Genomic DNA, 17,310 nt, shown 5'->3' with positions numbered 1-17,310 from the left:
TGATGTGGAATTCAACGGCGTACGCAATTATATATTACCCGATTGTGTACCATCGTCTGCCCATCAATACGAGAAAAAATATATGCAATATTGTGTCAAGCAATATTGCGCTATTAATATTATGGTTCGCAATTGTGTAATATTCTCCATTCTATTAATAATTAGGTCATATTATTCATTTCAATATAAATTCATCTTAATTTATATAGATAAGATAAAATTATATATATATATATATATAAAGAATAATATATAAGATATAAAATTAATTTTTAAACATGTAATTTTTAAAGGTAAGGGATCATATTAATATTTGTATAAAACTAATTTATTTCCTAAATAGGTCAACTGTGTTAATTTTGATTAAAATGTTAGCAAATTAAATTCAAGACAGTATAGTTATGCTAAAAGTTACAAAAGAAAATATTATAAATAACTTGCTAAAGATGATTTTTTATTTAGTTATTTTGTTATCTTGACAATTATCTATGATTGTCAATGATAAAACAGTTTAATTGTTTAAATATTCTTGTTTACTTTAACAATATTAAATCTATGATATGTAAATAAAATTTAAGATTTTAATCAGTGTTTCGATAAGATTTTCTCTACTTTACCGATATTTTAATTTAACATTTGAATTTACATTTTAGGTAAATTATACTTGATGTATGTATATGAGAACAATGATAAGAAATTAGATGGTGAGAAAAATAAAAAAGTTTGAAAAACAAAGTAAAAATTTAAACAAGGAGAAAAAAGTTGTAACTAAGAGTTTACTTATTGATCATGAAATATATATCAACAATATTTACAGCAAATCCATGTTCTCGTGGATCAAACAGAAGGATAAAAAACGAGCAGTAATAATCTAAAGGAGAAGGTAATTACTAAATATGATAATCAAACAAGACAAGCCAAGCCCGAGCCGATCCTGAGGCATATCACCTGGGGCAACGGCTAGGGTCCTTAATTTTTAGAGACCCCTAAATTTGACATATATATATATATAATATATCTTATATATAATTAGATTATTTTAATAAAAAACTAAAAAATATATTTTATTAGATTATTTTAATAAAGGTCCAAGTATATATATATTGTTGGATTGTTTTAATAAAGGTAAAAAAAATAATTTTTTCAATAAAATTTAAGAAGAAAATCTAAAAAGGGGGGAAAAAAAAAGAAGGAATGTAAACAATCAATTTTTTCTTTTCCAAGATTTTATTTATTGTACAACTCTTTCTTCATTAATTTGTTTATAGAAGTCAAAATATTCCAGAGACTAAAGCCTGAATCCTGAATACTAATTTTCTTCCTTCTTCTCTTTTGAATTTTTTCTAAATAAATCAGAAAAGTCTATTCTCTAATTAAAATTTTAGTTTCATCAATATCATCATTCATCAATATATAAACTTAAAATGTAAGTTATTTATTTATCTATATTTTCCCTTATTGTCAATATTCAATATTAATTTTTAATATTGTATTGGAGTCCAATATTTTATGATTTTTCGTGCGGATTTGAAAGAGTTTAAATGAATCATCTCAATTTTAATCATCATTAAATAAATTATATTGATTGCTTCAAGCATATATAAACCAGGCTTTATTGCTCTTTCACTATTATTTTCATTACTTGTATTTGTTTCATTGCTAGCTTTGTTTCTGGTTTTGTGTGTTGTATTTTTATACTTGAAATTTGTAGTACAAACATGTTTCTAAAGAAATATCAATCTGGGAGTCAGAAAAGAAACACAAGAAAAAAGTGGAGCAAATTATTAAAACTCACAAAGGTGTGTTTCATAAGTTTTTTAAAGTTAGCTCTTCAATTAAAGATTTAGTTGATGAATTACAAGAAGAAAGTCAAGAAAAATTAAATGATCATGCAACAAATGAGCAATAATCAAGTAATCAAGAACTAAATGATCATGCAATCAATGAGCAAAAAGAATTGAGAGAAAATGATGATCATAATCATACAACAACGAATGAGCAAGAAAAATTGAAAGAAAATAATGATAATAATTTGAATTTAATTGGCTTGACAATTTTATGTATCAAAATGCGGTATTAGAAAAACTTGATTTTGAAGACATTATTAATAATTTTACTTCTTAAAATGCTAGAAGATCTAGATTTTTTCAATGATTATTTTATAGTTATTTTTTTTTTGTATTTATAGATATTACACTTTTTGAAGAAATTTAGAAAACATATTTTATATGGTGGTGCACTTTTTAAAAAATCTTGAGAAATATATTTTGTACGGAGTTTATCATATTTTAAATAAAATATATTGATTTTAAGTTTTTTTATTAAACTACATTAGTAAAAAAAAATTTTATAGAGGTCCCTTTTCTCTTTTCGCCAAGGGCCCCAAAATTCAAGGCCAACCAAGGAATGGATGAACATTGGAATCTCTTTAATTTTCTCAGTTAAGTTGTAGTAGATCTAGTTGCTACTCTATAGTAGGAAGTGGGAATCTGCATAGGGAAAGAATTTCTCCATTACAGCCACTCCTTCATACATCTTTCGCGAAATGAATGACCACAAGACATTGCCAAAGCCCGAGTCATCAACTCGAAGTCACTATAGGGAAGAGCAACTGAGGCCTGCAGAGTGAAGGAGTCCCGGCCGAGCGGTTATCCCGCTCGGCCAAGTAGCGGGACCATGCCATAAACGGAGCGAAGGAGTTCCGGCCGAGCGGCTACCCTACTCTGCTAAGCAATTGGACTATGGTCGTATCCCTCGGTATCCTTCTGGGAGATAGTGCCGCTGACACGAGGCATGGTCGACAGGTGGATCGTACGGTGGAAGATTCTACTATCTTGTCAGGGACATGCATGCCCTGTTAAGGTATGATGTCAGAGGTACTTTCATGACAAGTCCCTTCATATGACCTATTGGAGAACATGTTCATACCTCCAGAAGCGTGCACGTCGCCCACCAAAGCTCTATCTAAAAGGGGGTCCATCACTGATAGAGGTATGCGAGATTCATTGTTTTCGTTAGAGTTACTGTTGCTCCACTTTCTTCCACTATTCCGGTGACTGACTTAAGCGTTGGAGGGCCAACGTCGGGGACCCCTTCCTTAGCTCGGCATTGATGTTACTTGTTTTGCAGAGCGGAGCAAGGTCTACAGCCGGTTAGCGAAGCCGCTACATCCCCAACTTTCCACCTTCCCACTTTCGGACAGGATCAGTGCCCTTATCAATCATCTCATAATTAATACTAGGGCTAATACTAACACTCACTTCCTGCATGTAAACTTTTCTTTACTTTAACTCTCAAATGCACACCAATTTACTTAATTATCCTCATTTTTTTTAGGTATAAAAAGTTTAAAATGAGATATAATTCATCATAAATTTAGTACATTTAAATTACAATCTAGTATATATATATATATATATATTTTATCAAATTGAGCACGATTCTTTTTTCGTATAACCAATTTATTGATCTATTCTATTCTAATTAAATTTAGGAGGAATTGTACCATTATTTTTAGATCAGAATCCCTCGTTATTTTTTATAGGTACAAAAAGTTAAAATGAGATATAAATCCTCCTAAATTTAGTATCATTTAACTACAATCGAGTATATTAATCAATTGATTAAACGGAAAAATAGTCGTGCTCAATTTAATAGAAAATATGTTATATTTTAGATTAAATATGATATACTTAGGAGAAATTATTGTTGGTGGCTACTCGGAAAGCCTAGAGGTTCCACTGTACAAAAATTTTGTACAAAGGTCTGAACCTTTTCCTAGCTACCATGTGTTCTTTTTAAATTAAATTTTGGATCGCCTGCGGAACTTAACACGTTTGATCCAAAACTTAATCTATTTTTTCTTTTAGGTTTTGACTTGGATCTCCTGCGGAACTTAACACGTTCGACCCAAATCACCTTAAGTTATTAATTCCATTAAATATTAATTTCCATAATTGGTTCCCAGTACTGACGTGGCGAGGCACATGGCCTTCTTGGATATGGGAGCAACCACCACCGACTAGACAAAACCTTTTATAGAAATCTAATATTTAATTTCCTAAAATAACTTTAGGTTAACCGAAAAGAACAATCAAATCACAAGGAAAAATAAAACAAAAGAACACAACTTCGAAAAACATATTCGAAATACTAGAATCGTAAGCCTCTTGTATTTGGTATTATTTCCAAAAATAACTAGTATGATGCGGAACGGAAAAATACTAGTTATACCTTTTAGAAAGACCTCTTGATCTTCTACCGTATTCCTCTTCTAACCTCGGACGTTGTGTGGGCAACGATCTTCCGAGATGAGAATCCACCAAAGCACCTTCTTCTCCTTTCTTCAAGTTTCGGCCAAGCACAAAACTTCCAAAAGATGAAGATCTTTTTCCACCAACCAAGCTCCAAGGGATACAAGCTTTCTCTCCTTCTTCTTCTTCTTCTCCAAGTAGTATCCGGCCACCACAAGAGCTCCAAGCAAATAGAGAAGGTTCGGCCACCACCAAGAGGAAGAAAGGAAGAGAGGTAGAACGACCACAACACCAAGGAAAAGAGGGAGAGAAATAATAGAGGTTGTTCACCATGAAGCCTTCTCTACCCCCTCTTTTATAATCCTTGGTCTTGGCAAATAAGGAAATTTAATTAAAAACTTCCTTAATTCTTTTGCCATGAAAAGGAAAATTTTATTTAATTAAAAACAATTTTCCTTTTCTCAATTTACATGGCCGGCCACCATCAAGCTATAAACAAGGAGAGTTTTAATTAATTAAAACTTCCTAATTTGTCTCCAGAAATTTATAAAATTTCTCCAATAATTTAATCCCTTCATGATTGGTTTATAAAAAGGAAATTTAATAAATTAAAATCTTTCTTTTAAACATGTGGATAAAAAGAAAGTTATCTCTAAAAATTAAAATCTCTTTTAATCTACAAATAAGGAAAGATATCAAATCTTTTCTCAATCTTTTGTAGAAACTAATAAAAGAGAATTATTAATTTTTAAACTTTCTTTTAAATCATGAACATGGTTAAAAAGGAAAGTTTTCTTAAAATTTAAAATCCTCCTTTAATCAACAAATAAGGAAAGATTTCAAATTTTAAACTCTCTTTTAAACATGTAGATGATTTACAAATAAGGAAAGTTTTTACCAAAAATTAAAACCATCCTTTTAAACTACAAATAAGGAAAGAGATTAATCTCTTCTCTTAATCTTTTGTAGAAAACTATAAAAGGAAATTTTTAATTTTTAAACTCTCTTTTAAAATCATGATATCCACATAAGAAATAATTTTAATAAAAATCCTTTTTAATATTCTAGTGGTCGACCACCTAAGCTTGGGACCCAAGCTTTGGCCGGCCACCTACATGGCTCATCCACTTGGTCTTGGCCGGCCCTAGCTTGGGTTCCAAGCTAGCTTGGCCGACCCCATTGGATGGGTAAGAAGGTGGGTATAAATCTCTATATACTAGAGGCTACGATAGGGACCGAGAGGAGGAATTGGTTTTGGTCTCCCGATGAAATTAAGCATCCCGTGTTCGCCCCGAACACACAACTAAATTTCATCAATAATAATTCATTCCACTAAAGAACTATTATTGAACTACCGCACCAATCCCAAATTACATTTTGGGCTCCTTCTTATTATGAGTGTGTTAGTCTCCCTGTGTTTAAGATAACAAATGTCCACTAATTAAGTAAGTTATTGACAACTCACTTAATTAATATCTAGCTCCAAGAGTAGTACCACTCAACTTCATCGTCATGTCGGACTAAGTCCACCTGCAGGGTTTAACATGACAATCCTTATGAGCTCCTCTTGGGGACATTCTCAACCTAGATTACTAGGACACAGTTTCCTTCTATAGTCAACAACACACACTATAAGTGATATCATTTCCCAACTTATCGGGCTTATTGATTCATCGAACTAAATCTCACCCATTGATAAATTAAAGAAATAAATATCAAATATATGTGCTTGTTATTATATTAGGATTAAGAGCACACACTTCCATAATAACTGAGGTCTTTGTTTCTTTATAAAGTCAGTATAAAAGAAACGACCTCTAATGGTCCTACTCAATACACTCTAAGTGTACTAGTGTAATTATATAGTTAAGATAAACTAATACCTAATTACACTACGACCTTCCAATGGTTTGTTCCTTTCCATTATGGTCGTGAGCTACTAATTTATAATCGATAACATGATCCTCTGTGTGTGACACCACACACCATGTTATCTACAATATAAATTAATTGAACAACTACATTTATCATAAATGTAGATATTTGACCAATGTGATTCTTATTTCTAGATAAATGTTTATACCAAAAGCTAGGCTTTTAGTATACACTCTAACAATTATATCTTATTTTGGACGTTTTTTATCTTAAAAAAGGGATAATTAGATAAATTGATGTATTAACTGGGACGAATTTATGTAAGGGCTGGGCTGGGCTGTGCTGTAGCCAGCCCTTCAGTAAAATCATTTAAAAATTTGAATTACTTATTTGGTATCTCGAACTCAATTTTGGTCATCTCGATTAAGAAGAAGAACTTTCCCTAGTATATAGCAATAACTAATAAACTTGCTTACATAAATTTTTTTGACAAATATTCATTCACTCTACCAATTTAATAAATCTTTCCCTACAAGAAAATAAAAGTATAAAAAAATCTATTACTAAAAGTTATTTTTTCGTCCTTAGTGAAAGTCCCTGATTAATTTTAACATGAAAATATTCCATTTCTAATTTAAAAAATGGGTTAAAAAATTATTTATATATTTATTTTTAAATTGATCAAACAAAATTAATTTCAAATGAAAAGTTTTCCCTATTTTTTTTAAATTCGTTATTAATACGTCTCAAATAACATATCAAGTATAATTTTAATTTGTTTACAATTCTATTTATAAATCCGTATATAATTTGTTTAAAATTTGATAAAATATTGAAAAAGCCAAGATGATAATGTGCTTATGTAAATGAACTCGGACCCCTTCTACAACATCCTTAGTGGACAACTTAGAATTAGCCCAGTCCATTTTTAATTCCGGAATCCGTCTAAATGTATATTAAGGAGTTGAAGTAAAGAAAAATTTATATTACAGAGAGTGAGAATATTTTTTTTTAAGATAGGGATTGAGGAGTAAGTTAAATTTACTATTAAATATTTGAAGGCAACTTACTATAATTTAAACGTGTCTATAATTTTAAATCGTATCATTCATTGAAATGACCATCAATATCCAAGACCAAACTTTGCTCGATCATACTAAAATGGCTCTCCGTAAAAATTTGTTTAAATAATGTTTCATAAAAATTATATTCCACCTGAACGAGTTGTCCTTGTGTGTTCCCGTCAAACTTAATTAGATCCTTATCACTTCACGGGAACAGAACAAACTTCTGCATCTATATATATTTCATGTTCATCTCATGTCGACCTTGGTTCATACAGTGGGCCGTCTCAACTCTCTCAGATGCCCTAGGTAATTTTTTTAAAAAATATTTTATTTTTTAATTTTTGAGAAGTAAAATTACTAACAAAATTATATGTTCTTGATAATAATTTTTTAAATTAATAAAATATAAGTTATTTAATCTTTAAACATTATTAAAAATTTAATTGATTTTAATTTTAATTTATTTTTTTATATAAATTTAATATCTAAAAGTGTATTGAATTCCAAATTTATTATTCTTTTTTCAAAAATATTTAATTCAATATTAAAAAATACTCATATTAAAAAAAAGTGTTTCAAAGTAAAAAATTGAGAAACTAAAGATAGTTATTTTATTAATTTATATAATAAAAAAACAATTTGATGCTTAAAAAATTAATATACTAGCTTCCAAAAATTTATATTTTAAGATATCGATAAAAAAAAGAAAAAGAGCCGTAATAATCTAATTAGAAAGGAGTGAATGTGCTGGTAGTATATATGTTTCTCTAATGTGAAAGGGTCGTTCTGTTATGTTAAAATAATCTTTATGATTTATTTCACTTTCAGTATGTGTGGGATAGTTTTGGAGGGTCTTGAGATAAGGGTTATCATTTTTTACCGATGAAGAAGAAGGGTACAAAATCGATGAATTAAAAAGGAAAAAAAAATACAAAAACATCAAGGAGAGAGAGAAAGGATATGAGATCATCAACGACTATCAGAATATAGATCAATATCAAAAATAAAGATCCTCCGTGTTGATCCTGAGACAGATTGACGGGGACGTTGGGACGAACGTATTCACCTTTTGCCACAATATCAAAAATAAAGACTCGACTAAATTATAAAAATAAGATATGTAATTAAAAAAATTAACAAATAAATTAAAATAATCTAAAATTTAAAATAGATATTTTTTAAAATTAATTTAAAATTAAAATCAAAGTGAATGTTTTTTAATATATAAATAATATAAAATATAAAAAACTCGAGTAAATTATAAAAATAAGATATGTAATTAAAAAAATTAGCAAATAAATTAAAATAATCTAAAATTAAAAATAGATATTTTTTAAAATTAAAATCAAAGTGAATGTTTTTTTAATATATAAATAATATAAAAATATAAAAAACTTAGGACCCCAACCAATAATTTAGTATACTAGGCATAGAACTTATGTTGAGCTGGCAGCTACTGCGACCTGTAATGCCTATGTGCTCTGTATCACGTTTTTGTCATGACTTACATACACCAATAATTGAATTCCTTTCTTTATATTTTGGTTAAAATACAGTGTCGATTTCTTAATTCCGCTAGAAGCAGTTTTGATTTGTTAGCATGGTAGGAAGCTCATTCTCTCTGTTCAATTATTTCTCTCTATTGATCACCGCGTCCCCAAACTGGCAGCGAATCAAGCGACTGACACTACGGCCGTGGACCCATCCTACTCAGCAAGTAATTATTGCATCTTAATTCCGTTAGAATTTGAGGTGTGTTAAGCATGCTTGAAAGCAACTTATGACCATGCTGCTTGATCTCATCCTTATTTCAATCGAAATTACTGCAGTAGAATTAAGCCGACGGTAACGCATTTCTCTCTATTTAAGCACTACCTCCGTCCCATTTCTTTCCATCATCCAAACCATGACGACCAGTAGGTTCTTACCCATCGTCTGCACCGTGGCCGTGCTGCTGCTCGGTGCCTCCGGCGAGCAATGCGGGGAGCAGAACAACGGTGCTCTGTGCCCTAATGGTCTCTGCTGCAGCGAGTACGGCTGGTGCGGCAACACGGCGGCTTACTGCTGCAATGGTTGTCAGAGCCAATGTAAATGCCCCTCTCCTCCACCTCCATCGCCCTCCCCTCCACCTCCAACGCCCACCCCTCCATCTCCGGGCGGCGGCGTGGCAGACATCATCAGTGCCTCCCTGTTCGAAGAAATGCTGAAGTATAGAAACAACGATGCCTGCCCTGCAAAGGGTTTCTTCACATACAACGCCTTCATATCCGCCGCCAACTCCTTCGCCGGATTCGGGACGACCGGTGACATGGAGACCCGGAAGCAGGAGATTGCTGCCTTCCTGGGTCAGACTTCTCAAGAGACTACTGGTACGATGCCAAGCATAACTATTGGTTAAAATGAAAAAAAAAACAAATTTTTGTTCGATTTCTTATAATTTTATATCTAATTATTTATTATTTTGTGATTGTTTTTTACTACTATTAATATCGTACTCCGTTTTGATGGGCTTTCAGGTTGGTGGGCAGGCCAGCCATATGCCTGGGGTTACTGCTTCAAAGAAGAAAATTCCGCTTCTGATTACTGCGTCGCCAACGCTCAATGGCCGTGCGTCGAGGGTCAAAGTTACCACGGCCGTGGCCCGATTCAACTCAGCTAGTAATTTTCCCCTCCTTATTTTTATAATTTTCAAATAGCACACTCATACTTTTGGAATATAAATAAATAAACCGTAATTAACGTCTCCTTTGAGCAGCAATTACAATTATGGCCCTGCCGGGGAAGCTCTAGGGTTGGACCTCCTCAGCAACGCAGACTTGGTCGCTAATGACGCATTGGTCTCCTTTAAAACGGCCATTTGGTTCTGGATGACCCCGCAGTATGATAAACCCTCGGCACATAATGTGATAACTAAGAACTGGAAACCGTCCGATAACGATATCCAGGCTGGAAGACTTCCCGGATACGGTGTCATCACCAATATCATTAATGGAGGTATTGAGTGTGGACGTGGTTTCAATCAAGCGGTTTTCAACCGGATTGGATACTATAAGAGATACTGCGACTTATTCGAGGTGGGTTACGGCGATAATCTAGACTGCTATAATCAGAAACCTTTTGGTGTTAGCCACGCGGAGTTTCAACAACTGCAGACCTTTTAAAACTAGATCGCCAGATAATGGCGATAGATATATATCGTAATGAATAAATCTGTGGCTCTGATGTATGTCGTGGTTATTATGCTAGTAGCTATGTTGTAATAAATGTTGATGAATAAATTTGGTAATGTGAGAATATTAAATAATTAAACTGTGGACGGTAAGGATTTCATTAAATTTGAGTTGATGAGTATATTTTATGCGTGCGTCATAGCAAAACGGATATATATATATATATATTCTCTTCTAATCTTGAAGCAAAATTCATCTTACAGTCTTTTTAAATCGAAGAGCAACTCCCTAAAAAGTCTTTTAAATTGTGGAGTGTTCCTTGCTTAATAGGCCCAACTTGCACACCTTCATCGTCAGCAATGCCTCCCACCTCGCCGTCCTCTTTCGCATCCTTTTTAACTCAACCACGCATGTGTGCATGTCCATCTTCATCCACTCAACCACCATCTGTGGCCTTGCAACCCTATCCTATATTCTCTCCCACCCCTCCGCCCACCTGTCTGTCCCGTCGAACATCGTAGGTTGTCATTGTGCCACTTCGTCCAGCTCTGCCCTTCGTGGAGTCGCGTCATCACCTCCTCAGCGCACTGCTCGGTGCATGCCGCTTACCGAGCAGAAGGGGGCGTGCACCTCCTCTCACGCCACCTTCGCCATCGTCAGCTACGCCAGAAATGTCGAGAATGAGTTGAGCTGAAGGTATCAGACAACGTTACCTTTCTTTTTGTTTTTCTCAACTGCAATTAAAGTCATATATTTCTCCTTATGGCTTGTATTACCATGTTCATCGTTCTAATTTATAAAATAATTTATTTAATTTAACAATTGATAAATCCCTTGAAATATATGATAGACATTGACCATTGATGAGCATAAAATGTTTTCTGGGAAGGCTTTTAGCGAGTATCCGATGAGGTCTCGGTTCTCTATATTTTCTCTAACTGAATGAAGTTCCTTGAACCTCTCATGAAATTGACTTACATATTCTCATTCGTTCATGGCTAAGTTCTGCATTTGGTTTACGAGGAGGCCTCCTGTGATGGAGGATCGGAAGATTTGTATTACTATTTTTTTTTTGATAATTTTTATTTTTATTTTATAAATTTTGAGATTTTTGGCATTAAGGCTATTTTGAATAATTTTTATTTTTCAAGTTATTGTTAAGATTTAAATGTTTTATTTTATAATATTTATTAGAAGTTCTAGTCATGGGTGATTTATCCGAGTCTTAGTTATCCTAGTCTAAAACCTATTTATAAGCTCTTTTTCTTCATCAATTTGATGAACTTTTTCATTCCAACACGTTTGTTTTTTGGCATTGTATCAGATCTATATAAGCATCTGATTAGTTGATATTTAAGGTAAATTTTTTTGGATCAATAATAATTTTATGTAATGTGGTTTATTTTCCTATTTCCTAATATTCCGAATCAATAGATTTTAGAAAATTATTTATAACGTTCGCAATCAATCACCGGAATCAATATTACCCATACGATAATCAATATTCCATCCGATGTAAGTTGATATCAATTGATATAGAAGGATCTAAAGATTTTTATTACTATTTTTGATAATTTTTAGGATTTTGGGTATTGAGTGTATTTTGGATAATTTTTATTTTTTATAAGTTAGGTTTTTGGATTTATATAGGCATCTGTTTAGTTGATGTTTAAGGTGGTTTTTTATTAATAATAATTTTAGTAGTGTTGTTTATTTCCCTATTTCTAGATATTCTTTCAAATTAACAGGTTTTAGAAGATTATTTTCTGGCATTTGCATTTGATTAACGAAATCAATACAACCCACAAGATAATCGCTATTCTGCTCGGCGTCAGATTTCTAGATCCTATGGATGGTCATTGTGATCATGATCGTGGTCATTATAGGCAAGTTTCAGCTGATGAAGCCTCGCACCGTGGTCGTAACACCTAAGACGAGATATTTAAAGATTTAAAGAGAAAAATTACAAAATTAACTCGCCATCTAGAGACGTGAGATCATAAAGTTCGTAAGTTCCCTTATTGTACTCTTGAAAGATCCCTAATTTCCAATTGAGGAGAGATGTCGAAGTGTAAGTTTGATTTCGAGAGATTCTGGTATTGGTGCAATCAACTTTAAGTCAAGATTGACTAGGTTGACGAAGCTTGGGTTGACTCGAGTTTGATGAGTTTCGATATTTGATCAATATATTAATAAGATGTCATGTAGGTCAAGGTTGACAAGATACTTGACTGTGAGAAGAAGAGTCGAGTAGTTCAAGGTTGATCAAATACTTGATGGTAAAGAAGTCAAATAGATCAAAGTTGACCGGATACTTGACGATGTTAGAAGTCTAATGGGGAGTTGACACGAGAAGTCAAATAGGTCAAGATTGACTGGATACTAGACGATGTCAAAAGTCCAACAGGAAGTTGGCATAAGAAATCAAGTAGGTTAAGGTTAATCGAATACTTAAATAGAAGTGGAAAGTTCAAGTTGTTGGTGCAACCTTAGGTCAAGGTTGACCTGGTTGACCTGACTCGAGTTGACCTGACTCGAGTTGTATTTTGATGTTTGACTTAGGAAGATTGTCGGTGCAACCTTAGGTCAAGGTTGACCTAGTTGAGTTGCATGTTGATGTTTGACACTCGTGGAAGAGTTGTATTCTTGATATGGGACAAGAATAGATGTTTGGGAGATTGTTGGTGCAACCTTAGGTCAAGGTTGACCTGGTTGACCTGATTCGGGAAAAAGTCCAAGTATGGAGACTTGGCACTGGAAAAGTCCAAGCAGGGAGCTTGGCACGCGAAAAGTCCAAGTATGGAGACTTGGCACTGGAAAAGTCCAAGCAGGGAGCTTGGCACGCGAAAAGTCCAAGTATGGAGACTTGGCACGGGAAAAGTCCAAATATGGAGACTTGGCACTGGAAAAGTCCAAGTATGGAGACTTGGCAGTGGGAAAGTCCTAACTGGGATGTTAGGCAGTTGAAAAGTCCTGGTGAGTGAAGCCAGGCAGTCGGGAAATCCTGGTGAGTGAATCCAGGTGAAAATCCTAGTGAGTGAAGCTAGGTGAAGGTGAAAGTCCTGGTGAGTGAAGCCAGGCATTCGGGAAAATCCTGGTGAGTGAAGTCAGGTGAAAATCCTAGTGAGTGAAGCTAGGTGAATGAGAAAGTCCTTGTTAGGACCAAAAGTAGCTAGAGGGGGGGGGGGGTGAATAGCTCGTCGCGTTCGCTCGGTGCGCTTCGTTGCTTGGCGTTGCTTGTTTCTTCTTGGATGTGCAGCGGAAAATACAGAAACAAATACAACCACGCTAACACTAGGATTTTACTTGGTATCCACCTCCAAAGGAGGTGACTAATCCAAGGATCCACACCACGCACGCACCCTCCACTATGAAACACTCCTTTTCGGTAACTACCGAGGGCGGAGAAGCCCTACAAGACTCTCAGTACAAGAAGAAGAAAGGGTAGTAAAGATTAAGTACAAGCTTACAAGAAATGCAGTGAAAACCCTAACCCTAACTTCTTCCTCTTGCAATGGATCCGCCTCTTGACTTGGAAAGCCTCCAAGAACCTTCAAGAACTGGCGATCACGTGCTTGTAGAGAGCTGTGGAGGAGCTGGAATGAATCTGAGAAGAGCTCGTGTAGGGATCGCCGAAGACCAAGCTCGCCTGCGGCTTTAAACCCGATGCAACGGTCGGATCCCGATCGATTCAAAAGTTCCGAATCGATCGGGGAGGCTTTGGATCGATCCAGAGCACCTCTGTGCTCTGGAAACGCGCCTGGATCGATCCACGGATCGATCCAGCGCTTATCGCGCGAAACAGCATCGTCCCGATCGATCGGCTGATCGATCGGGACCTCTGGATCGATCCACGGATCGATCCAGAAGCTTTCTGTTCGCTGGGAAGAATCTGGATCGATCCACTGATCGATCCACATCCTAGATCGATCCACGGATCGATCCAGCACTTGGTTTTTGCCCAAAACCAAGTCCCAAACCTCCCTAACCAACATCCGGTCAACCTTGACCTGTTGGTACATCATGCCTCGCATCTGGTCACTCCCTTGACCTGCCAGGACTCCCCACCAAGTGTCCGGTCAATCCCTTTGACCCACTTGGACTTTTACTCGTCGTGCCAAGTATCCGGTCACTCCATTGACCTACTTGGACTTCCACCAGATGTCTGGTCAACCTTGACCCATCTGGACTTCCTTCCTTGCCAAGTATCCAGTCAATCCCTTTGACCTACTTGGACTTCCCAACACCAGATGTCCGATCATCCTTGATCCATCTGGATTTCCTTCCTTGCCTGGCTTCACTCACCAGGACTTTCACCTAGCTTCACTCACTAGGGTTTTCCATCTGCCTAGCTTCACTCACTAGGACTTTCACCTGGCTTCACTCACCAGGATTTTCTTCTGCCTAGCTTCACTCACTAGGACTTTCACCTGGCTTCACTCACCAGGATTTTCACCTGGCTTCACTCACCAGGACTTTCACCTGGCTTCACTCACCAGGATTTCCTTCTGCCTAGCTTCACTCACTAGGACTTTCACCTGGCTTCACTCACCAGGATTTCCTTCTGCCTAGCTTCACTCACTAGGACTTCCTTCTGCCTAACTTGCCAGTTAGGACTTCCCAGTCAAGTATCCGGTCAACCTTGACCTACATGACTCTTCTTCAATCAATATCTCATTGTCAAACATCTAAACCCTAACCAAGACTCAGCTTGGTTTACCAGGTCACCCTTGACCTGAGGGATATTGCACCAACAATCTCCCCCTTTTTGATGTTTGACAATACCACAATAACACTTACAATCCCACATGTAAGTTAGGCTAATCCTATAGCCTCCTTCTTCATGCCACTAGGTAATGAACCCATAAATTAAGCTTTTCATTCTCCCCCTAAGAGGGCAAACTCCCTCTAGGTAATGAAAACCTAACTTACTTCCTTTCATTCTCCCCCTATTGGCACACATCAACCCCCTACAAAAACATCAACCCGTCTTTGGACACACATCAACCTATGCTCCAATTTTGGGCACACTTCAACAACTCCATTTGTTGAAGACTCTCCCCCTGAAGAGTTGCTCATCGTGATCACAGTTTCACTCATTGTGATCAACTCAATATTGAAGGTCCCATACCCTTCATTATCCTTAACTTTTCCCTCAATGTTGACAAATACCCAACCTTGAGCATTTTCAACCACTTGAGTTGGCACTTGAAATGATGAGGATATCCACTCCCCATTTATCCCCATTTCAAGTTTAAATGCTCAACCTTGAGCAAGTTCACAACGGAAGGTTAACCACCTTCCAAGGTTCATGAAAAATAATTTTCATGTCTTTAAAGAGTCCCTCCCCCTAAAGACATGGTGGTAACTTCTGTCATTGCACCAACAATGACTTGGAATCCCTAAACCTTTAGGAAACCCAGATTTAGAAGTTTTGAGGTTCAAATGTTCAAAATTTGAAACAAACCTCAACCTAAACTTCAACTTAGCCTTCCTTTACCATTCCATCCTTGTTTTCAACACGAAAACACCCTTTTTATGTATACAAATGTATTTTAAAGGGTTTGGAATGGTTACCTAGACTAAAATAGGTTCAAAGTGTTGAAATCAGGCTTTCCCGGCCAAATCAACAACTTGGATCGATTGGAGTTGGGTTCCAATCGATTGAACCTTTCGAATCGATCCACCGATCGATTCGAGACTACTGGATCGATCGGCTGATCGATCCGAGCTACCGATTGGAGTGCTTGAATCGATCCATGGATCGATTCAGCACTCAATCGATCCATGGATCGATCGAGACTCGATAGTTGCTGAAATTCCATTTCGGTCAACTTGAAACCCTAGAAAATTCTACAAAAATCCAAAAATTATGAAATTTCGTGTAGACATTGTTTAGGGCATATATTATCAAGGAAAAATAGTTTTCTATGAAAATACATCATATTTTCAAAGATTGACACAAACTTGAAAACTTGCAAAAACTTTAGTGTTTTCTTCAAGTTTGTGTCTAACTATTCAATGGTGATTACTATCAAAAGATAGCCTTCACCAAGGTTTTCCAAAAACATTTTAAAACCATTTTCAAAACCAATATCCCATCATGTTCCTTGGGCATAATGCACATGACTTGTACATTAGCTTTCCCAATGATGGGAAAACACATAACTATGTGTTTTGATGAACCTAAAACTCAAAAGAATGCACTAAATCAACATCTTGAGTTTTGTTCATCATCCTAACATCTCACTTGTATCTAATGTGCACTAAAACACATACAAGTCATCTTATAGGTCTTTGTGAGATGTAGAGATTTTGGTTTTTGCCCTAATCTAGGGATCATGCATATCTATCTAGGCATTTCAAAGATATTAGACATCCACCTAGGATGTCACTTGTTAATAAGTGTTGTTAAATGCCATTTATCCTTAATTACAAGAAATTAAACTAATGCATGATAATGTTATGGCATACATCAAAAGGAAATAATTTTCAAAAGAAAATATCCTATAACTACATGATGTATGAATGTCATGACATGGTATTTTTGTATTTTTCATAATAAGTCATGAATGCAAAATACAAATAAGATAAAATATGATGTCATGGCATATTATGAGCAAACAATCATGGCAAGGTTTAGCATAAATAAAATATACCTAGATTACCTATCTAAGTATCGTTAATCTTAGCTAATCCTAAAACTTAAATCCTAGATTGCCCAAAGTGCTTCAAGAGAGTGCCAAAACCTAAATGGGCATTTCTAATTCTCTTGATTAATTTATGCCAATTGAAATTAAGCTTATCCTCAAATGTTGGCATATTCTATTTTTCCTCAAGAGTAATCACATAAATCAAGGCCCGGAGTGCCTTAAAATTTATAAGAGAATACCAAAATCCCAACTTGGTATTTCTCTAGGTTTTCCCAATTTATGCCTTTTTAAG

General features: G+C 35.2%; 1 protein-coding gene across 1 annotated transcript; it reads left to right on the top strand.

Moving 5' to 3' along the window:
• The first annotated feature begins 9,079 nt into the window (after positions 1–9,079).
• On the top strand, positions 9,080–10,504 carry LOC121981912 (endochitinase-like). Its single transcript, XM_042534697.1, has 3 exons — positions 9,080–9,564; positions 9,712–9,853; positions 9,951–10,504. Exons 1-3 carry the CDS (start codon positions 9,102–9,104, stop codon positions 10,354–10,356), a joined length of 1,011 nt encoding a protein of 336 aa, XP_042390631.1. The 5' UTR covers positions 9,080–9,101; the 3' UTR covers positions 10,357–10,504.
• The last annotated feature ends 6,806 nt before the right edge of the window (positions 10,505–17,310 follow it).

Source organism: Zingiber officinale, chromosome 1B (genome assembly GCF_018446385.1).
Source record: "Zingiber officinale cultivar Zhangliang chromosome 1B, Zo_v1.1, whole genome shotgun sequence".
Classification (NCBI taxonomy): domain Eukaryota; kingdom Viridiplantae; phylum Streptophyta; class Magnoliopsida; order Zingiberales; family Zingiberaceae; genus Zingiber; species Zingiber officinale.
The sequence above is the reverse complement of the archived record's forward strand: the minus strand, read 5'-3'. Positions and strand labels throughout refer to the sequence as shown.